General features: G+C 44.0%; 1 protein-coding gene across 1 annotated transcript in view; it reads right to left on the reverse strand.

Annotated features, from left to right (window-relative positions):
- LSAMP (limbic system associated membrane protein) overlaps positions 1-23,446 on the reverse strand; it is a 348,132-nt gene that overhangs the window by 34,205 nt on the left and 290,481 nt on the right. The window contains exon 4 of the mRNA XM_054398152.1: positions 95-229. Within this exon, the coding sequence (XP_054254127.1) occupies positions 95-229 (135 nt within the window). The remainder of the gene's footprint in view (positions 1-94; positions 230-23,446) is intronic.

Consider the following 23,446-nt stretch of genomic DNA (forward strand, 5'->3'; position numbering starts at 1 on the left):
TTTACATAATATGATATAAACCCAGAAAGCCTTTTCTGCTTATTCAAAAGTCCCCACTGCCCCTGTTGACATGCTCCAGTTGTGGTGTACTCACAGTTCACAGTGACTCGGACTTGCTTGACATCTGCTGAAGCAACCTCGTTGGCAGCTTTGCATTCGTACTTGCCCGATTGCTCTCGTGTGATCCCTAGGATCTCCAGATACTCTTCCTCACCTTCGAATTCTCTGCCTGGCAGGACAGAAAAATACAGATGGTGGCTCTGTTAGTCTTTCAGATTTGGGAGCTATTCTGCTTAATTGCTATGAAGGAACAACCACAACAGGGATTTTGCAAATAACATGAGTCATGAGCGTTTTTAAAATTATTTCAGAAGCCATATCAGCAAGAGACTATCATTTTACTAAGTTACGTAAAACTTGGGTTCTGAAAATCTGGAAAGAAGCATACAAGTGGTACCAAAGTGTTGTATCTCACAGGCTGTCCAGGCCAAGAAGCAAAATCTCCACCATGTGAAATCAGTGTAAGTTCACTGCTGTGATGGCTGAGTACCAGGTGAGGTTAGTTTGGCTGAGGGCCAGCGGGGTCCTCAGATGTGGTGGTGTATTGTCAGCATCCTTTTCTCCACTGTGAAACTGTTATAAATGTCTTTCTGTCTCTCAGAGCAACCACCACCCTGAAGTGCCATTGATTGGATCGAGCTACTGTTAAACATGGCCAACCTGAGAGAAACAAAGTGTAATTTGATCCGCAGAGACCAATAATCATCATGAATCCCTGATCTACTGCACATACCAAATGACATATTTAAGCTGTGCTGCCTCGCTAACACAGTTTTGAAAGCAGTGACTCGAGTGTCAGGGTTAAAGCCAGGGGCAGGAATCAGGGGAGTTCTGTGGCCTTGCTTTTAATTCACTGGATGACCTTGGGTGAGTCACTTCCCTTGCTCTCCCTCTGTGAACTGCAGCTAATAACCCCCCTCTGTCATCATCTGGTGGTCAGAGAAGGGTGTTGAATTTAACCCATCTAAAACACATTAGAATTGTTGGATACAAGGTGCCAGGGAAGTGTGAAATATTAGGTTTGTTTTAACTACTTTATCCCTTCAGAAAGCAAAGTAAGGCTTCTTGTGGAAAGAATCTGAACCACGCTGGCAGCAGCGTAAAAAGGGAGATGTGTCCCTCCTCTGAGAGAGCTGCAGGTGCTGGTCTGCAGGTGTGCAAAGCCACAAGCCCCAGCTGCATGCCTGTGTATGTAGGGAAAGTATCCCCAAAACCCTCCAAGGGTAAAAGCCAGATTAAAAAAACCCAAAAAGGTTAGCCTCTAAGATCTCCCATTCAGGTTCATCAGAGAGCAGTCAGGTTTTCCAAAGCACCTCCCTGCCCTGCCCAGAAGACATTTGCTACTCAGTATGTGCGGAACACTCCATGTAAGTGCTTAGTTGTTTGATGGAGTGTCTGTGAGGATGGGGGCCTTGTTTCTGTGCCACTAGGTGAAAGCAATGAGTAAGAGCAAAGTTCCTATGGAGCCACCTGCAATCAAAACCATCACACATCCACAGGGTTGCTGCAGCATGTTGGCCAAGCCAGGCTGGCCACACACGCTGGTGATGGCAGCTGCATGCATTTCCCTTCTGCATCAGAGACAGGGACTCCAGCAATTTCAGAATCTGCTCAGGACTCCGTTCCTCACACAGTTATTTTTGCCTTTTTAATTTTTTTTTTTTCCCCAGGCAATTTTCAGAACCATTCTAGGGGAAAACTACCCCCCATCACAGAGACTCAGCATGAAAACAGTGGTGTACCTATTAAACTCATGCAAAGTCACAGTTTCCCCTCTCTTTCAATGGGGCTAACCAGTAGTTCCTTTTCCAGCTCCTACCAGATGTTCAGGTGAGTGGAAATCTCATTGTTCTAAAACTTACAACCACTTTGAAGCAGGGTTTTGCACCCTCTAACAGCCTACTGAAGGGCTTTACTACATGGCAGCAGTGTATTTTTCAAGTGGGGAGGAAAAGTTGGCTTCTGCTGCCCAGCCAGTGTTCTGGGACATGGCTCTCAGTCTTCTGCTGTGCACTGGGGCTGATGCTACAGAGAGTCAGTGGAGAAGGAAGCAGGGCAGGATTTTCATAACCACTTTTTATCGATGCAACTCATGAATATGTTAGGGAATCTTAGCCCCTGTAGGACCAGAATTAGGTGAGTCATAGTACTGGAGGGGACTTGTCACCATCTAGCCCGTTCCCTAACCTCAGCACAGGACATAAGAGTCATGTCAGGGAGACAGCCATCCTCTGCCCTCCAGTGGCAGAGACTGCAGCTGCTCCAGACATCTGTTCTCATGCTTTGCTGTCCTTACCACTGCAGCAATTTCTCTGAAGTTTGACCCGAGTCTCCCTTGCTGCAATTTAAAGCTATTACTTTTGTCTTAGCCACTACAGACAAAAAGAACAAATCATTCCCTCCTTCTCTGCAATGGTCTTTTATCAACTTTTAAATCACTTACGTTCCTCCTTTGGTTGTCTTTTTTTTTTTTTTTTTTTTTTTTTGGGTCTTTCAACCTTCCTCTGTAGGTGAGGCTGTTTTTTTGATCATTCTTTTCTTTGCTTCAAGACCTCTCCAAAAAGTTCACATTTTTCTGGAAGTTCAATACCCTAAACTGAACACAGTGTTTCAGATGGGGGTGTCACCATGGCTGAAGACAGATGCAGGACTGCATCCCAGCTTCTGCACAGTGCTGCTGTCTGTACAATACATTGTTAGCGGGTTAGCCATAGCTTGAGTAATTTTGGGTGGGAACTCTTTTAATTCCCAGATCTTCTTATCACATGCAGCTACCTGCTAACAACGGTCTCTGAAAATCCCACCCCCAATTTGAGCTGACAGCAAACGCTCCCTTCCTTTCATAGCAGCACTCCCAGATGGTAGGTCAACCAGTTGACTGGAAAGTTAATCAGACGTTAGGGAAAGACTCACAACGAAAAGGTTAAAAAGTAATTTGCCTCTCCTTTGCAAATCATTTGCTCTGCAATTCTGCCTTGTTTATACACAGGGTTCATTCCAAATGGGACTTGTTTCTCCTGCAATTTGCCCTTGTCACAAGACTGTCACCATAATGAAAAGAGGGTTGAGGGTGACTTAACCGGCTCTAATGGAGTGGCACCCTTGTTACGAGTGCTGTTAAGTCTGTCTGACAGAGAACCACATCAGTGGAGCTCCCAAGTATCCTAAAAGGGTACATACTTTCCTAAGGGAAGATGTTTTTCACCATCTCCCCTGAATATATAAATATCTAAACTATGTACCATGTCCTGAAGGAGAGTTTCACAGCTATGCATGATTCCCCCTTCCTTGGGAAGGATTCTTCCCAAGACATGATGAGCTGCTGATTTGCCCAGTGGAGCTCTCTGGGAATGAGTGAAAGGGAGGACTTCTGTTTTGAAGGTCACACCAAAGGCATCAATAGGCCTATTCAGCTTCTCATTCCCCTGCTCTAGGACACAGATATGAATGTAACACTTCAGGCAGTGTTTCTGTGACAGTTTCCTGCTGAAACAGTGGTAGCACTGTTCTTGTCCCTGCATTGGTGACCTGTGTTTTTGCCATGTCAACCCTGGGCATCAATATTTTGCTACCAGAACTTAAGTACTGTTGCTTGCAAGACAGACCCTGTGGCTTGCAGCCCTGTCCCCTCTAAGAGTATGTTAACCATTTCTAACAGAAAGCATTCATATAAAATCAAGGTGTCATATTACAGATGAGGGAGAAGAAAGATGTATGACGGTGTGTTAGAAAAATGTCAGGTTGTGATATCTTGCACAGAGCTGTAGAGATGTTTTCACTAATTCACCTTGGCAGCCAGATTAGGTGAGTCATATTAACTCTAACCTCTAAGGCAAAAGGGAAGGGGGTGTGGGGAAAGCATGAACAGAGCTTTATACATTGAGTGAATTTACAAATGTTCCCAAGTAGGAGCTAGCTTTGTCAGGGAGCTGATGGCTGTCAGTATGCAGCTCATCAAAGCAGTGAGGGAGAAGGCCAGGACAGTGCTCCTTGGTACTGATAACAATGGAAGTGTTACATTAGCTGAAAAGAGGGACTGCCAGCTCCTGGCAAGTGAGCTGCTCCATTAAGAGAAGACATTTGCCTTGAGCATGTTACCTAGGGATGAAATCCTGACCCTACTGCCAAAGCTTCCTCGCTGACAAGGTTTGGCCCCTGGCTGTTTTATCTGGTTCAGCACACCACTTTCCCAGCGAGGGGCAGTAGAGTTTTCTTTGAAGGGGGACAACTCCTTGTGTAGCACAGCTCTTCTCATCTCAAACCATCTCTTCTCATGACTCCAGGCAACCTTCTTTCCTACAGGTTTTTCACTTTTCAGCTGTTCATAGTTAGCTTGGTTTCTTGCTGAAGCCACATTAAACACTGTCTTGCCAAACTGTAGCTCCTTAACTCTGTCCCAGTAAATCAAAAAGAGGAGCTTTCTGCTCTGGAGGCTGGAGATAGAGAGGAGCCTGGAAGGCTTGACAATCAAACCAACAGGGAACGACCCTGAGCAGAGCAAACCAGGCATCTGCTGCTGCTTGGAGCTGGCAGAGCCCTCTTTGCAGAAGGATCTGTGACAGACGGCTTTGATGTGTGCAGGAGGAAGGCTTTGAAGGCCTGCTTGCATCAGGCACATTTCCTACCCCCTGGCTTCCTAATTGGACCCAGTAAAGTAAATAATGAGCTCAAACAGCAAACCTGCCTGGCAATGCTAGCCTGATGGCAAGAACCTCCCCCCTTTCCCCCTACCCTTTGGAGAGAGCCTTGAACAACCCCATGGGCTTGTTGACGTGCACACCTGCCTATGCTCTCACACATATATAAATGTGAGAGAGAGAGATATAAAACATATAAACTATATTTTGTATTACATATTTTACACATTTTTGTATAAAAATCCCACTGTGTGTGCAGAAATGCAGACTTACATCCTCCCCATGTACTTATGGGTCCTTGCCACCTCTGCCCTGATGGCCCCTGGCACTGCTACACACTGTCACTCTTTCCTCAAAGGATAAACTCTTCCTTTCTAGAAATTATGCACACCCAGAGAAAACCACACTTATACTGTGTGCAAACAGCTCTTTCAGGTAGCCAAGGGACCAGCAATGCCTTCAGCCAAGTGCTCTATCAGAATGGCCTTTCCCTTCATGTCCTTGTTCCTTACATCTCCAAAGGGGAACCTAGTCTGCAGAAGGGGCAGCTCCGTCCTCCCCCATTTGTGCATCCTACACTGGGCTCCTGCTTGTGCAGAAAATTTATTTAGTTCTCTTTTTTAATACTGCTGTGGTCTTAAACTAAACTGAAGTTCAGACCCACTGAAAGTATCTGTTTGCATTTGGCATGTGGAGAAAGAGACCTGATACCCTGCTTCTGTGCTTGTTTTCCTTCCAGAGTCTCTTTGTAGTTGTGAAGAAGAAGAGCAGGAGGGGTTATACATCTTTGTTGGGCCCTCCTCTGCCTAAAACAAGATGCAAGGGGATAAAAAAGATTGCAAATCAATAAATGCCATTTGAAGTTTTTCTTGTTGTTGATTTTTTTTTTGTTTGGTTGTTTTTTTGGTGTGTGTCACAACTTCCAATGCTGAACTGCAGTTTCTTCTCTTTGCACTCTCCATTTATTGTTTAAGGTTTTGCTCACCTAACTTTCCTCCCTCCCCCTGCGCCTCACATTCCCTAGGAACAGGCTTTTGAAAGACAAAAATAGCTAAGGGAGCCTTTGACATAATTTTTTTCTTCTACCTCCAGCTGGGATTAATTTCTTTCCTTCCTTTTTTATTTTTAATTCAAAACTTTGAAGTTGTCGTTTATCAGTCTCTGTCTGCTCAGCCATCACAGATTCCAATGAGCTTGGCTCTTTTTTTCTGTCCCTTAGTTGAAGAGGCTTGTTTTTAGCAAAGAGATCAGTGGAGAGCAGCAGATGGTATACGAGCAAAGGGACAGCTAGTGCTACAATGCTAGAGTGAGGAGGGAAGGCAGAAAAACTAGTGTGGCATGGGAAGTGGTGAAAATGGGGAAATCTTGAGAGCTGCAGAAAAATAGGTGGTGAAAAATAGTGGGAAAATGAAGAGAGGGACAGTGGCTGGGAGAGAGAAATGCAAACGAAGTGAGATTTCTCAGTGACTGAGAAAAGATAGTAGTCAGCTACTGACAAATGTTCTGAGACAAAGCAAGTGAGGAAGACAGGAGGTGAGACAGGCAAACAGAGAGGTATGGCACTTAGAGAGCCACAGACGTCCCCTGTGTAAAAGGAGCCACAAAATAACAACTGCCAGAGGGACAGGAACAGAGGGGTCACATGTAGTAAGACAGTAATTATTCTGTTTAAACAGCAAGGCACAGTAGGGTATTTATTGTTTAAGCTGGCCTCGTGCCTCCCATGCCCTTAGGTCTATAGCTAGTGCACGTAAACCAAAAATATAGTGCAGTGCCAGGGAGGGTTCTGGCCTGGCTCTGGCTTCAGGAATGAGAATGAATCAGATCAGGAGGAAACACCCTAGCGTGGTTTCCCCTGGCATTCACAGGACCTTGCTCATCAGCAATCATATTTTCTCTTTACATGCAAAGCTGTAAGGAGAAAATGCTGTGCCTGGTGAGCCACAGACTGTGCCCGAAAAGCTCCCAGGCTGGGGCAGCTCAACTGCCTGCTGGCACTGCCAGGGTTAAGAGAAAGCTTGCAACTTTCATGGGGACTTTCTCCCCAGTCCTTATGCATCTAGCATGCAAATAAAACCTGAGAGGTGGAGAGCAGCCTCCCCAGACTGGATGACATCCCTGTGCTTTCTCTCAAGCCTCAGTGCTGACCAAACCCAGCGGGAAAGACCACTTCAGACAGCTCACTAGTGCTGATGTCTCTGCCCTGGAGCTGGAAGCCAGGAGCTGACAGCTCATACACAGCCTCCGTCCTGAACATGGGTGCATGTTGGTGGGGGCTGTCTGCTTGAAGCAAACACAGAAAGTGTCACTGAATTTCCACTCTCTCTGCACTCATATTCATAAAAGGCCACTAAAGGTCATCGCACTCTCATACACAACCCTGAGCATGGGCATGGAGCAGGTGTGCAACACACCACTGCACCTCAGCAACTGATTAGATTTTCCATTCAAAATCCATATGTGAACACAAGAAAGAAAGAGAAACACTCCTTCACAAAAAAAAAAAAAAAAAAAAAAAAGTAAAAATCCAACCCTGCCTCAGGCCAAAGCCTTCTGTTTCACCAGTGGTTTCCTTCTGCTCTTTGCTGAACCATAAGAAGGAGTTAATGGTTATGCCTCAACTTGAGATATAATTTAAAAAGCAGAAAATATTTCATGTCAAAGAAAATTACATTTGTTTTGTACTTTTAATTTTTTTTTCAAAAATTCTCAATGTTTTAATCCAGATTTGCTAACATTTTTGTTTAATGAACACAAACAGCATTTTTTTGATAGATGAATTGCTGTTGAAGAAAACTTGGCTGTGATGCCAATGTGTAAAGTAAATTATGAACCATGAGGTAAATTAAGTCATCTAATGTCACAGCTACAATATTATACTCCCTGAATGTTGCATGCTGCAGTGTGAGCTGTCATAACTATTCTACCAAACAGCAAGCCTTAATTTTACTGCCAGGAAAATGACATATAAACATGAACAAACCAATAGTTGCACCGCTTTTGCATACCCAAATTTATGTCTGTTGCCTTTTAGGGGACTTTTTAGGTTAAATGAGGTTTTTGTTGTAAAGCAACCTGTGAAGGTTACTTTACAACCACGTCATATAATTATAGAATAGAATCGCAGAATCATTAGGGTTGGAAAATACCTCTAAGATCATTGAGTGCAACCATCAACCCAATACCACCACGCCTGCTAAACCATGTCCCAAAGTCCCATATCTACACATTTTTTTTAAGATCTCCAGGGACAGTGACTCCACCACCTCCCTGGGCAGACTGTTCCAATGCCTGACCACTCTTGCAGTAAAGAAATTTTTCCTAATATCCAACCTAAACCTCCTCTGGTGCAACGTGGGGCCATTTCCTCTCATCCTATGGCTAATTTCTTGGGAGAAGAGACTGACACCACCTCACTACAACCTCCTTTCAGGAAGTTGTAGAGATCATGTCAAGTTGAAGATGTCACCAGCTAGATGCACCATTGACATGACACCAGATCTTAGAGTGTCATAAGAAGGCAGGAGTTGGTAAGTCCTCAGGGCTGAGAGGGCCGTGCTGGAGCAGCTAGTAAAATAGAGGTGGGAAATGGGAGGTCTAACAAAGAATCAGAGCCCAGGCACAGGGGTCGTTTAACGTGCACACACCGACGGCAGTACACCAATCTCTTGCTCCCAGCAGTGTGGTCAGCTCTTCAGGGAACTGTACACTCTTCCTTCACCACCTACAAAAAGAAGGTGGGCCAGTGGCTGCCCCTGGCAAGAGGATCAGCGTGTATATCAGGGAGTCAGCTGATGTTTGCTTCCCACAGGAAGGCAATGCAAGCTGATAGCTGATGCAGGGGACTGAGTTTTCTTGCATGTCATAGAAACCAGTGGAGGGTAATTAAAATACAATGGCAAGCAGTCACCTGTCAAAGCCTCCAGTGACTCTGTCAGCTCGCTTCCTCCCATTTGGCCTCATGTACTCCTTTCCCTGCAAGTTCTCCGATTTTGGACAAAACATTCATGCTATCATCATTATACAGTTTGAAGATAAGTTCTTCCTCATAGACCCAAGACCAAAGAAGAGATCAACAGCAGGAAGTCCCATCTGAGGTGTGTTGCAGAAGAAACCTGGCTGAACCACACCATTGCTGACCAGCCAGTGAAGAGCAAGGATGGACTGCAACATAGTTCTGAGTTGAATTCCACAGACCCTTATGTCAGTCCCAGACCCTAGGGAAACCTCAGCTAACGATGATCAGTGGTACCAACTGTGCCAGTCTGTCAGTCTAGGAACTACAATGTTGGCCTGTGCTTGGTGGCATCTTTAAAAGTCCTTATTATGTTCCTTACAAGAGTCTTGTGTCTCCCATAGAGCAAGATGTGCTTAATATACTATTGTGTAAGAATCAAGGGGCTCACTTCTGTGGGCATCTGTGAAAATGTTTCCTTGTTTTTAAATATGATGGATTTGTCCCCTTCTGTCTCATGTCTGCTCATACTTCTTGAGATCAGGGAGAAAGAATTAACTCAGAACTCCAATATAACTTATGTATCAGTGTGAGAGCTGAAATCCGCCCCCCACCCCCAACAATAACCAAGCTAGCTCAGTCTGGAAAGCAAATGAGAGCTGTATTTACAAGCAAATCTACAATCTCTGATGAAATGCAATGAATATGTACAAATATACAAAATTCACAACATTTACAAATATATACAATCAACAGAAAAGCACAACCAAGCTCCCTTTGCTTCCCCCCAAAGGGGACCTTTCCCAAGGGGCCTCTCTCCCAGGGGCCTCCTCCCCACAGACCCCCCTGGCAGAAAGCAGAGAGTTAAGAAGCAGAGAGGCTGTTAACTTAGCTCACCAAGGTCAGCATCTTATCTTTATCCAGAGGAGAAGAAGAAGAAGCCAGACAGCCCAGCAAGGAAGCAAACTCAGACCCTGACTGCCCCAACTTTGTTTTGAGTAGTGGTCCTTAAACATTCGTATCTACCCAATGGAAGTGTTTAGAACAATCATTATTTTGCTTTCTTACACCCAATAGTGACTTATTTACATTCTTTCGCTTTCTCTGCTTGAACTTTGAGAAGAAAAATTAAAAAGACAGTTTTAAACCATCACAACTAAAAATTAAAAAAAAAAATTGCAGAGATTCAACCCAGCTCATAGAATTCCATCCTTTTATGTTTGAAACTTGGAAGAAAGCTTGAGAGATTACAAACTGCCCCAAATTTACTTGAAATAGGAGAGAGACTTTTCTTAGAAACTTACACATTGCAAGCTGGAGCCAAACATTTCATGGAAAGATCACACAGCCCCTGAATGTCCTTTTCTTTTGTGATATGGCATTTCCTGTAGCTCATCCCTGTTTTCTGCCAGGTTATCTACTCTGAACACCGAGTTCACAACTAAAACCTAAAGACCAGGATTTCCAGATCGCCCTGGATCTTGCCACTGATCTTTTACACAGCTATAGTTTTCAGCTGAGGAAATGAGGTCAAAGAGTTAAGCCACCCCTCAGCAAGATTTACCGTTTCAAATACATGCCAGTGTGTTGTGGTGCCTGGCGCCAATATTTGTATAGGTGGATTAGCTCCTTGCAAAATCGGTTTGTTTGCTTTCTGTTGACCACTCTCCTTGCTGCAATGTTTCTCAATGAGATCCAGCACAGTGACTGCCTGAGACCATCCCCCATATCTGCTCCTTGTGGAAGCACAACAAGGGATTAAGAGAGGATCCTGATGGCTGGATTTAGGATTGAGCAGACATAAAGCATTGCCAGGTATCGAGGCAAGGATCACAGAGGTTTTGAGGCAAGGTGCTGGGAAGACACTGTCTGGGCTCACACTCTGCAGGGACTTTTGATCAATTGGGCTGGCTCCAGTGATATTATCGTCTGAGGTATCTGCTGTTGATTCATAGTGATAGTGGTCCAGATAAATGATTGCTTCAGTCTAGGATATTTAATTACTATGCTGTAGTCACTCCCTTGCGTTCCAAAGGATAAGGAGTCTCTCTCTCAAACCTGGAAGGCGACTGACTGCGAAGGAGGAGGACAGCGTTTGCTCAGTGACTAATATTGCAGCTTATACAGTCCTACAGGGGAGGCAAGCAGAGAGGAAATGCAGACCCTGATTTTGAGCTCTCTTAGCTCTCTTAGCTCCCTGGTACAATTCCTACCATTAAGGTAGGAGAATAGCACTGTTGCACATCGTGGCTGTGAGGCAAGGACTCTCCATCACGAATATTGGAAAAAGATGGGGGTCACCAGAGAGGGAGAAGGCAGAAAAGCATGACTAGAAGAAACACTTTCAAAACAACTCCTCTCTGGTTTCTTCCAGCTCACCCCAAGAGTTTAGGAAGGTCTGAGGAGTAAACAAGAAGATATTTCACTGCCTTTGTCCCAACCCTCTTGTGTTGGGATACTTACAGAAAATGTCCAACAACTGTAACACTGCTGACATGAGAAGACCATGAGCAACCACATCAATCCAAAGTATCTTCCTGGGTTTTAACCTCTCCTTATCTACCTGTTATGTAATGGAAGGGAATCCACTTCCTTCTCTTGCCACAGCCTCCCTAACACGTTTGTCTCCTCTGAAGAGTGAAACATCTTTCTCTGACAGGAGCCAGAGGGAGCCTAAAGACCTGAGAAAGTGTGAAAACCCATCCATTTTATGTTGAGGACTCACTGGGTCCTTTCCACAAAGCTCTTGAGGAGGCAGGGGTTTCACTAGAGAGCCTTTGCACATGGGTGGGAGTTTTACTGCAACTGAAACAGCAGCTATTCTAATTAAACCAACACGGAGCAGACCACCTTATTCACCAGCAGGATTTCATCTTTCTTGAGGAGAAAGGGGAAGAGGAACTAAAACTGATAAGAGAGAAGAAAGAAGGGGAAATGTGCGGAGTCCATTTGCTCCGAGTTCCTCAATTTAGAGCACTAAGGGATGTCTCTCATCTCTGTAAAGACTAATGTGAGCTTCCAATAGCATGTTTTATTAAATGGTTATATAATAATTAATGCTTGAAAAGCAAGGCTTCCAAAAGCCACTAACTGCTTTAATAGACAAGACCTAGTGGCTTTCAATGTCATTTGTGCTTGCAAGTCACTCAGGTGCACTGGAAAACCTTACCTCTACTCCTTTATTAAAATCAGTGCCTCGTTTACTCCATCAGCATGACCTTGCCAAGCTACATGGAAGAAACTATGGGCAGGGGTGAAAACCAGTAGCCCTGAGGGGAGAGGGTCCATGTTTTCTCAACCTTGAGTGAAGACAGGAGGAGCCAGAAACACGTGGCCAGGAGGAGCCAGAAAAACGTGGCCTGAGCAAGAAATCCATCAGCTGAGGATCAAGTACCCAGACACCAAGGACACCTGAGGAAATAACAGCATGATAATTCCTGTCCTGACTTTCCCAAAGCCTGCAACAGGGAGGCACATCTGTCCCTGAGATGAGGCACATTGGCAGATCAGGTAGAAATGCTGCTGGCAAGCTAAGAGGCCAGTGGGCCAGAGCTTAATAGGAAAACAGCAGTGATTTGTCTCCACCACTATTTATGTTTCAAGCACATGACAGGCTGTCAGTGGAAGTGAGTGCTGCTAAATTTACTGCTTCTCAGATCTCTGCCACAGTTGCATACTCGACAAGTCACTTCATTTGAAGGGCTAGGTGTTGGGCTGGACTCTCCTGCAGTGAAAGCCACGATACAGCTGGTTTTACACTGCAACCTCTCCCTCTTGGAGGCTGTATTATAAGGGTGTGAGTTTGGAGAAGGATGTTTTCAGCACATTCATTTTTAACCCTGATACAGGCCAGTCTTTTTCTGGGCTACTTGACTGCAGATATGTGTCTGACAGGGCGCATACATGACTGAATTGAACCAGTAACAGCCAGGTTACAGGGCTGGGCATTTGGGGACTAGAACTACCTAAAAGGAGGTTGTAGCAAGGTGAGGGTCAGTCTCTTCTATGTAAACAGCAATGGGATGAGAGGAAATGGCTTCACATTGTACCAGGGGAGGCTTAGATTAGAAATTTCTCTATAGAGGAGTGGTCAGGTGTTGGAACAGGCTGCTCTCTGCTTTATGCTGTTGTGCTGCTGGGCACAAATGCTCTCAAATGCTCTTGATCTCATGCACATGATCCTTTCAACTTGTTCTCCTGTGCACAGTCAGTAAATTACACATGTGCATGCACACAAACATGCACCCCTACCATGAAGTGCCATGAAGAAGTAGGGCACACCCTCTTTTTGCCTGTCACAAGGGTTCAGGGTACTGCAATTCTCCACAAACCCTTTAGGAATCTGCTCCACTTGCTTTTCCAGTGGTGCAGGCCAGAGGCCCTTGTTCTGCAACTGCGCTGCATAGTTCATATGATTAAATGTAGCATCTGCAGCTATATTAGCTGAGCTAATAGTGACAAGGGCTATCAATCCTCATACTGCAGTGAATAAACTGATCACCAGCTAGGGTCAGAACTCTCCCCTTGTCTCTTATCACTTTAAGTACACACTGCATGCTTGGTGTGGGATTAGTGCCACCATACACACGAACCAAGGTTGTGAGTGGACTACCTCTCTTTCTCCTGGCAGTTTGCAGTGCTGCAGCACTGGACTGTATTGAAAGCAGGCATATTGATTAGCAGCACAGTAGCATCCAGTCACCTCTTTCAGCGCAGCACCTTCTCCTCATCTTTATCACCTTTGCAACTGAAACCATCTGCAATAGCTTGTCAATACATTGTTCTTGCCCTGCTGATCTGTGGATGGCAGTCACAAGCTGACAATGATTGCCTCTTTAGAAACCCAAGAGAGGACAGATGGAAATGGAGAGGTGGAGTCTGTGAATTAGAGACTGACAAATAGTTTTGGGTGTCTTCTATTCTCTCTTTGGTTCGCTATTCTCCAAGCAACATAACAGATATTATTATGAGCAGCTCATCCAAGGCTGCTCTAAATTTTACTGGGGGTGGGGGAGAAACATGACAATCATGCCCTCCCATCTGGCCTCCAAGGACCAGGGATTCATCCACAGTAATCATCCATGCCCTCTGGATTGAGGTCCTCTGACACTTTTACTGGATAATAACCCCTGTTAATAATCCAGCCATCCAATCTAATTCCTTTTTATCACCTCTTCAATACCAATTTTCTGTCCAAGCACTCTGTATAGGTGAAGATTCAGTAGAAAAAAACCATAATCCTGCAACTTTTGACCATAAGATATTGAAATAATATTTTTAGAATGGTTTTCAAATCCCCTCTCTTGAAACACTTATTTCCTTATTCCTCAGCTGCTCTCAAAACTGCTGCTCTTGTATTTCTAAGTCCAGCATTCCAAATGGGATGCTGGGTTTGATTAAAAAAACTTCCTGGCTTATGGGTTATGTCAATATCCTGGTGGGATTTTATGCCACTAATCTCAGCAGTCTGCAACTGCAGAACAGTTGAAGGAGGAGAGGAATGTTAACTACATTAAAACAGCAAATTCACCTGCAGACTATTTTTTTCGTTGCTTTAGGAGCAGAAGGTTTTGAGATAATTTTCAGGCAGTATGATCTTGCATATACAGGGGGATGCAACAAGCAGGAATGAGAAGGAAGGAGAAAATGGAGAATAGAGGAAGAACTGGAAACAACAACAACAACAAAATTGAAAAATAGCATAAAGAAGAGTTTGTGAGGGACAAGTCTTCAGGAGAAGGGCAGATAAGGAAATAGATAAGGAAATGAGACACAGAGCGTAAGCTATAGATGAAAGGTTGATTTAAAAAGAGCGAGGGGATGCAGAGGGTTAGGGCAAACAAGCAGGGCCTTGGGGAAGATGAATCACCATGGGAAAACAATGGGGAATGGTGGGAATACAGCATACAAGGGGTAACTGAGGCTTTCAGAGGTATTGCAGTTATACTGAGCTGTGGCAAACAACGTCACCGCTCGGAGGCAATAGAAAGCTGCTGGCAGTATCACTGAGGATCTCAGACACTTACGTGATAGCTATACATGCATGTGGCATACAAGGAAGAAGACAGGTAGGTTTCCACAGCCTTTGATAGTGAGGGCTTGGGACAGAGTGACAATGTTTGGTGCCACACTCCTCCTCCTTACATTTTTGCCTGCTTCATCTCATTAAAGACAGATAAAATACAGTATTAACTATCATCCCATTTCTAGAGAACCAAGTGCTCTGATTGCTACCTTCTTAAGTACAGGGCAATCCTCTAGAAAGTCTCAGTTAAACAAGTACTCTATGTTATGAGGCAGTCTGTGATTCATAGATCAAAAAGACAAAGAAGCCATAGTCCTAACCCCCAAACAGTCCCAGGATCACAGGAAATCTAGAGGATAATACCCAACAATTCTGATGTGGAGAAGCCAAATGTATGTGGAGAGCTCCCATGCATTTCTTCTCTTCTTCCCCTAGGCCCTTCCTGTGAACAAGCCTTGATTTGCTTGGAGGCCAGTGTGGCTGCCCAGAGGCTATGGGAGGAAAGAAACACTGTGAACCTCTCTGGTCATTTGTGACTGGGGTAATTTCAAATTTCAGTGCTGTCACAGGTTGAGTTGAATCTGCTGCTGATATTCAATACCATACTGCCCTCATGACAGCTTCAAAATGAAAGTGCTGGCTGGAGCAAAGTATCACGGGGCTTGAAGTTCAGATTGTAACATGAGAGGCTTCCTGTTCTGGTTACTGCATCTGGTTTCCCACTTTGGGGTGGCTTAGTCTTTTCCTCTTGGCTGACTGCTGCATCCTTGGGGGGGTTGGGGTGGGGGGAAACCATTTATATTGCTAGTTTCTGCTTCTGCTTTCTTGTCCTGCTTTTTTCTTCAAATAGGCTAAGGTAGCTGTACAAACTCATTATCTCAAACCAGGGCATTTTTGTGTTACTTTCCCTCCTGTCTCTGTGGGAGCAGGGGGACTTGTGGGAGCAGGCTGTGTTAAACCAGGACAGGTGCCCTCACTTGTAAATCTGTTCTGTGCAAAGGCTCCTCACATCTACCAGCTGCATCAGCTGGGCCACCCGATGCATGCACGGGAGGGAGCCCATATGCTGTCATGCAGCAAGAGGCTGCTGCAAGAGAGGATGAGGATGAAATGCAACTTGCTGCAGGCCACACGTCTGCTTCTAACACAACCTGAGAAATGGCTTTGCTGCTCTGTGATCTCTTGCATGTGCAGCTTGCCCAAGAGGCTGTCTGCCATCGTATATATAATGGGAAGGCTGAGGTCTGTTATGAGGCCAATTTGACTACTTGGAGCAGAGAGTGAGTTGGAGGCAGGAAATTTTGACTCCCAGTCTGTGTTTTTGTACAGTCCATCATCCACAAAAGTGATTGATTTCTGCACTAGCCTAAAGGCAAGTTTAGCTCTTTAATTAAGAATAAATAAATGATACACATTTATGAGACCTCAGAGAGAGACAAAGATGGGTTGATGCTGGCAGATAGTATCTAGGACTGCTTAGATTCATAAAAGGGAGATGATCTTGCTTCCCTTTCCAGGCAGGAATACTGCTTCCCTCCTGTGTTGTGGTGCCCAGCACTGAGTGGGAGGGGATGCCTTAAGAGCTGGGGCAGGAACACAGGCTGTCAAAATGCTCACCTATATTCTCTTCCCTGCTTTCTGCATGGTAGCTATGGAGGTGCTAGCAGCCTTTAGAGGTCCAAGACGAGTCTAGGTGATAGATTAAAATCTCAGTTTAAGCAAGAATCTTTCTAGGGAATGAGGTTGCAGAAATTCCTACTGAGTTTCGTAAGGAGAAATGCAGTCTAAGTTAGCTTCAGACTAATAGCCTAGCACTCATTTCTCTCTAAAAGCACCAAATGCCCAAGGCACTTTTCTTGTGCTTGTGCAAAGACACTGATCACAGACCTGTATACAGCACCACATTCTGTGCCCCTTCTGCAGGGAAAAAATCATGAAACAAAATCATTCATACACCCAGCAAAAAAGGGAAAAGGCAAAAAAAAAAGACCAAAAAAAAAAAAAAGACTAAAATTGTCCACAGAGGGAACAGTCACAGCTGTTTCAATTTATGAGACAAGAAATTGTATTTCAGAGAGAATACAGGAATTTTCCCCTTTGAGAAAGTTATTAACCAGAATTCACAATAAACCCCACTCTGTTTATATGGTCCTAAACTGAATGGCCCTGATGGATGTTTTACTGCATTCTACAGGGCTTATAAGCCTCAGACCTTGCCATCCCAGAGGTCTTTATCACACATCCTGCTTTTTGATCCATGACCCCACTGCTTGCAGTTTCTCACTCTTATTCTCCCCCCTTCTTCGGTCAACATAGCTTTTTTTTGTCTTTTCATTTCTTCCCTTCCCCTCTCTCCCAGCTCCTATTAGCCTATTATTATCCTTTTTTATCTGTCAGCCTTTTTCTCTTTCCACTCATATATCTGTCTAAAAGACTGAAACCTGACAGTAGCTCACTTGAGCTATTATATGTTAAAAAAAATAAAACAACAAAACCATTCATGGAGGAATAGCATACTGGAGAAACATCTAGAAGAGTTCTTATGCTTGCAGATTTGTTTTGCTTATATAGTTGCATGTGACATGGCAAATGCATGTGGTGATTGCCCCAAGACAGACAATGCCATATCACACCACGTGGCTGGGAAAGACTTCATTCTACTTTGAAGTCGTAGGGAATTGCACCAGGAAGGAGGTAGGGTGAGGAAAAAACACATCCTACAACTCATGGAGTATGCTACTGCTAAAGAGAAATCACTGGGGGGCGTTGGCCGCAAAGAACTTCATTTATGGAAGCTGTGCTGCTGGATATTGCCTTGAAGATGACCCACTGAAGATGTGTTTGATTTGAACTAATAAGGGCTTACGTCTATTTGTACTTGAGGACCCTGGTGGAAAGCTCAAGGCTAATTAAAAAACTTTTGCAGATGCTAGCTTTGATGTTCACGACATTTATCAAGAAAGCAAGAAAAACACAGAAAATATCATGGAGGAGTGAAAAAAAAAAAAACAAACAGAAAGAGAAGGTCAGGCCAAAAATTCCATGCACACCTGATCTTAAAAAGGGAAAATATAGCATGAACATACATCCATGTTTCACTCTTACTTGTTAACAAGCAAGCAAGGAAGGCTGAGGGGAGACCTTACCGCTCTTTACAACTACGTGAAGGGAGGTTGTTGTGAGGTTAGTGTCAGTCTCTTGTCCCAAGAACCTAGTGACAAAACAAGAGGGGATGGCTTCAACCTGCACCAAGGGAGGTTTAGGCTGGACATTAGGAAAAGGTTTTTCACTGTAAGGGTTGTCAGGCATTGGAACAGGCTGCCCAGGGAGGTGGTTGAGTCACCTTTCCTGGACATTTTCAAAAGCTGTGTAGATGTGGTGCTTGGGGATATAGCATAGTGGTGGGCTTGGTAGAGCAGGGTCAATGGTTGAACTCAACGATCTTGAACATCTTTTCCAACCTAAATGATTCTATGGTTAAGGAGCTGATACATAACCCATGAAGAAGAAATAATAATTCAAGCAATCACATAAATAAAGGACACTATCTTCTTAAAACTCTCTCACTGCTGGTGGAAAGAAAGGTGGAGCACTGCCCTTTTTCTGGCAAGGCTGCTCTTTGACATATCCTCTGCATCCTGTTGCTTTCTGCTTCTATCTCATAGTGTCTCAGCACACAGTTTTTTATACTTATATTTGCTGGTGGTCATCTTTATATAACACCATTTGTATGCAGCAGCCTGGAAATGAGAGTGTAACAAGCATTGCAAAATTGATGCTCTCCTCATTACAAAGAGAAAAATCCTCTTTCACTAAGTATGACCTGGTATCTATATCTCCCTTTTGGACAATATATACTGTGCCATACATACAATGGAAGCAATAAGTAAGCTATTATGTAAAACAAGAAGAGGCTTCCTAATAGGACAGTGAGTGTTTGGCGTCCAGTCATTGATTTAAACATCAGCCAAACAGGTAATGATTAAAAGATGAGAAAATGCCTGGTCTCACTCAAGAGCCCAATCAACACATTACAAAAACCTCCTGCATTTTTTGCACAATAGCTCTCTGGATAGCTCCTGCTGAGAAGGGTCCAAAGCCCAGGGATGGAAAGCATTTGACTCTGCTGCCCAAATCCTCTCCATTTGGAAAGCAAAAGCCTTCAGCTTCCAGCATTTTTGGTTTCATGCTTTCCCAAGCACAGAAGTCATGGTGTGAATTAAGCAAGAGCTTGGTCTTCTACAGCAAGCAACAGTCAGTATACACAACAGTAGAGGGAGGGTCTGGTCTAGGATAAGAGCAGCAGCAAAAGCAGCTGCTGTTTAGCACTATAAAAGCAGCTTTTTCTTTCTGTTTCCATTGCATGTTCTTAACTCCACTGGTGAAGGAAGCCTCCTTCGTACCCTGAGATAAGCACACATGCTCACAAGCCTCTCTAGCCAACCCGCAACCCGGTGTCAAAGAGGCTTATGCTGAATCACTCAGGGTTTTGAGGCTGAACAAAAATAAATTGGTAAAAAATACAACATACTGGAGACAGTCTTTAAAGTGAGCATTGTATGAGCCTGACATGGAGGTAACAGACCGTCTTACTGACTTGTACAATGCTGCTTCTCTTGCAACTCACCTGCTTTTACCCAGCTGACTGAACTGTCTCAGGAGGCTTGCTGGTTTAAGGTTCACCTCCAAGCAGCTCTTCCTGCCCATCTCCTCCTAGTAACCAGCCTTTCTTTTCCAATTCCCTCAGTATGAATAAGAATATCTCTGCAGGGAAAAGTTGTCTTTCTCTGCAGCCCTCAGTTTAATACTCTGACATGGCATCAATATCCTGCTGCTATCTCTTCCTTCTAATTAAGTCCTACTTCTGCCTTTTATGCCCCTTCTCCTAAGTTGTTCAATTTTCCTCTTGTCTCTGCTTTGTTTCAGCCTTCCTGATGGGGTTTGGTTTTTCTTCCTTTCCCTTTCCTCCTCTCCTGGAAACTTGCCAGTGATACAGCAGAAGGGAGTGCACTGAGAAAGGTTAGGCAAACACAACATTATTACCAGAATCAGCAACATATTGCTCATTAAACATTTAAAATCAACAGTTGCTGGCTTGATCTGCCAATACTGTGAGAAATGCCAGCTTCAGCTCAAGGTGCCTCTTGTTTCCAAAATGGCTTTATTTATGATGTGGGAGCTGGTGGCTGTGAGAACAAAACCCTACCTCCAGTGGCCAACAACACCCAAGCTACAAACGGCTCCACGCAAAGTTCCCCAGCGAGCACCAATCGCTTCTGCTTCCCCATCGCCCCTGCTGCTTTCCAGAAACAAATGGATGTGTAAGAGCACAGAAATGTGTTTGCAGGAGATAAATTATTTATCTGAAATGTACTGTTGTGAAGTCAGCGTAATTCTCAAATCCACAGACGTATTTTATGCACTGATAGGACATTTCAAACAGGGGCATTTGGACTCCTTTCTTCCCTCCTCCTGCACGTATTAACACAATAATGCTTCACCTGAAAAAGAAAAGAGCTGGTGCTGGAGCTGGAAAGGCAGTAGGATAATATGCTTGTAGTTTCCTATTGTGTCCCAGTAAAGTTCTGTTTCTTGATAAACGAACCAGCATAACAATCCTCCACTTCCCTCCAATCTCTGTGATACTTGCCTTTATTTTTTCTCCCTCCTCTACAGTGCTCATGCAGTTAGTAGTTGGAAAAGACAAGCTTTATACCATATCAGGTACAAACATCACTACTGTAGGCAAATCCCAGAGCCTTTCAGCTTTGTCAGTGTGCTCCCTCCTCCTCTGCAGCAGTCCTTGCTCTCTCAAAGCAGGTAAGAGACAGCCATCTCCTATGCACTGCTGTATGGGCATTCTCTTTTCTTCTGCTGACTTTTGGGGCATTTCTGCACCAATCAACGCTCACCAAATGTGAGCCTTATGGCATATCCAAAACCACGCTGCTGACAATGAGGAGTAGGCATCCAAACTGAGATTTCCTATTCCCAGAGAATAAATTGGGTGAATTCTTGCCAATTATTCTGAAGAGAATAGCGCTGAGTCCTAGGTCTTGTTGTGAAGATCTATTCACTCCGAACTGTACTTGTTTGAAGCATAAAAAATAAGATTGCCCTCTGCTAGGGCACGAATAAAGAGGTCAGTTGTAAACCACACAGTTCACACAGCAGATAATCATCCCACTGAGCAATAACAAGTCCTGCAGATGCTTGCAGGCACCCTTCACTTTAAGTCAATCAGAATGGAATTGAAGATGGCCTGGCCATGTCTTTCCCTTTGTTATGCACAGGTGTATCTAAACCAGTACATGCTCAAAGAGAAGCCAATGGCTTGCTCAAGACTCTAGTAAATCCAAATGGCAGCAGTAAAGACTGTGGCTTTCCAAGCTATAAGCAAGCATTTTTTTTATAAATCAGACGGAATGCTCCAACAATCCAGAGTTCCTGCAGAGAAGTCCCAAAAGTTCCTCATTTTAACAATAATTCTGTAAGTGGATGCACTCCCCCACCTGCCACTTAAGAAGCCTAATCACACACCTAATCACACAGATCCTCCATTGGAGTTGGCCACTGCACAGCAAAGGAAAAGTTGGCAGTTGTTTCCACTGAAACATAGCCTAAGCATCTTGAAATGCTGCCACTAGAGTTTTCAGAGGGAAAAAGAAAAATAAGAGTCCTTTTGATTTAAAAACAGTTATTCTCCTCCTTGCATCTGCTGTCCCTTTTATTTGCTAATCCAAACAAAAACCTGACCTTTGGTCAAATGAAACATGCTGGATTTTCACTGATAGGAGCAAATCTTCACTGTGGCTGCAAACAGCCATTTTGTGGTTTGTGGTTTGTTTTTTTTTTTTTTTTTTTTTATATTCAACAGGAAATATGGAGCCTCTCTTCTCACCCTTCCTGAGCTCATTACCAGCCATTGATGGTGAACAGTGCTGCAGAGCCCTGCTCAGGTCTGCCCAAAAGACTCTTACGTATATTCAGTGACAGCAACTGATGGTGAAAAATTGCTGCAGCATTAAACCAGGCATCCACCAGGGATGTCAGACCACAGCCCCATTGTGATATAGCACTGTGGATCCGTTCAGACCTGGGTCACACCTGGCAAGGGATCCTCAAAGAGTGGGCAGGCCATCTACTCATCTTAAATACAAAAAAGGTGTCCTTAGGTAAGGAAGTGTCTGTAGGCACACTCCAGCTTTCCTAGCCAGGACTGAATCAGAAGAACCCTCTCACTCCATCAGAGGCTTTAAAACAGACCAAGAAGCATCACTTTTTTTTTTTAACCAGCTAATGACTTGACCAACAGATCAAAAGAAATGATAGCACACATGTTATCTCCTGGATCTGAAAAAAAACACCACTTACAGTAAACCACCTAAACCCAAAAGAAACTCCAACTCTTCTGCAAAGACAGCACAGGTGATCCAAGCTCTAGGTATGGTAGGCAATTTAAACATAAACAAGGCAAGTCCAGATTTCTATGCATGGTGCCATGACCTAAGAAGTGAAAAGAGAGCAGCCCTAGTAAACAGCAGTATGCCCTTGCGAGGAACCCAGCAGCGGTGGTTTGCTCAACTTTCGATACAGTTGTAGCTTGAGGCACTTCAATGATTTAACCATTTAATTGTCTGGAATCATTGGCCCAAAATGAGTGTTCAATAAGTCTGACCCTTGGTTAGGGCAGGAAGCTTCCCAAGTCTCTGCGGGTTACAGTGGTCAGCAGATCTCCATGCTCTGAAGTGATGCTGCACTGCAGAACTGTATCAGTGTCAGAAATGTCTCACATCCTCCTCCTGAGAGGGCTTGCTGAGGGCTAGATCCTTCAGGCCACAGGTCTCCATAGAAGCCTTCATTATCTGAACAAAGTGTGATAGTTGTGAAGGGGTAACTTTTTATTGATTTAGGGAAAAAATGATGCTACTCGTCCTCCGGTCAGCATTCCTATATCTTTTCAAGAGTGTTCTGTTTCTGTCAATAAAGGCAGACTCACAGTAAAGTGAAAAATCAAAATAAGGCAGCCATGTGCACCTCTGCAGCAGGATCACTTTTAAAATTACCCCTTTGGTTAGACAGGTGCAGCTTCCTCATGAAGCCAAACCCTGAGCTACCTTTTTAAGAACAGGTAGCACACCAAAAGCTATTTTCTTATGAGAGACCTCAGAAATAAGTTTCAGGCCTCAGAGAGAAGGATTAATTTGCTAGTAATGAAAGTGACACACAGGGAAAATGTAAAATCAATCTTGTGTTTAAAAGCAGAACAACACTGGCTCCACTTCCATTTTTTTTTCTCTCTCCCTCACTTTCCTCCCCTCTCCCCACAGTGGCTTGTTACCACCCAGCATACATTATGCACATTACCCACAAGCCTCTGCTCTGTTTAAATTAAAAAAAGAAACAGTGTTTTTAATCAATCTATTTGCACTCTTCTGCCACAACTCACAAAAGCAGTTTGATTTCTTTTCATTGCTCTCAAGAGATCTGAACACAGATGACTAAATAAAAACAAACCACTGCAAGCTAGTAATAATAATAGCAGTAGTAGTAGTAATAATAGTGATCGCTCAAACCCCTCCCCCCAAAAAAAACAAAACCAAAAAAAAAACAAACAAAAAAAAAAAACAACCCAAAACAAACAAGCACACACACACAAAAAAAAAAAGCAAAGAAAAAAGGGAAGGATAGGCACAGTAGCCAGCCCTTGAGCAAAACACAGACTACATTTTAAAAGTAACAGGTCAAACTTCACCACCAGTGATCTGG

The sequence above is a fragment of the Indicator indicator genome, chromosome 1 (genome assembly GCF_027791375.1).
Source record: "Indicator indicator isolate 239-I01 chromosome 1, UM_Iind_1.1, whole genome shotgun sequence".
Lineage (NCBI taxonomy): Eukaryota > Metazoa > Chordata > Aves > Piciformes > Indicatoridae > Indicator > Indicator indicator.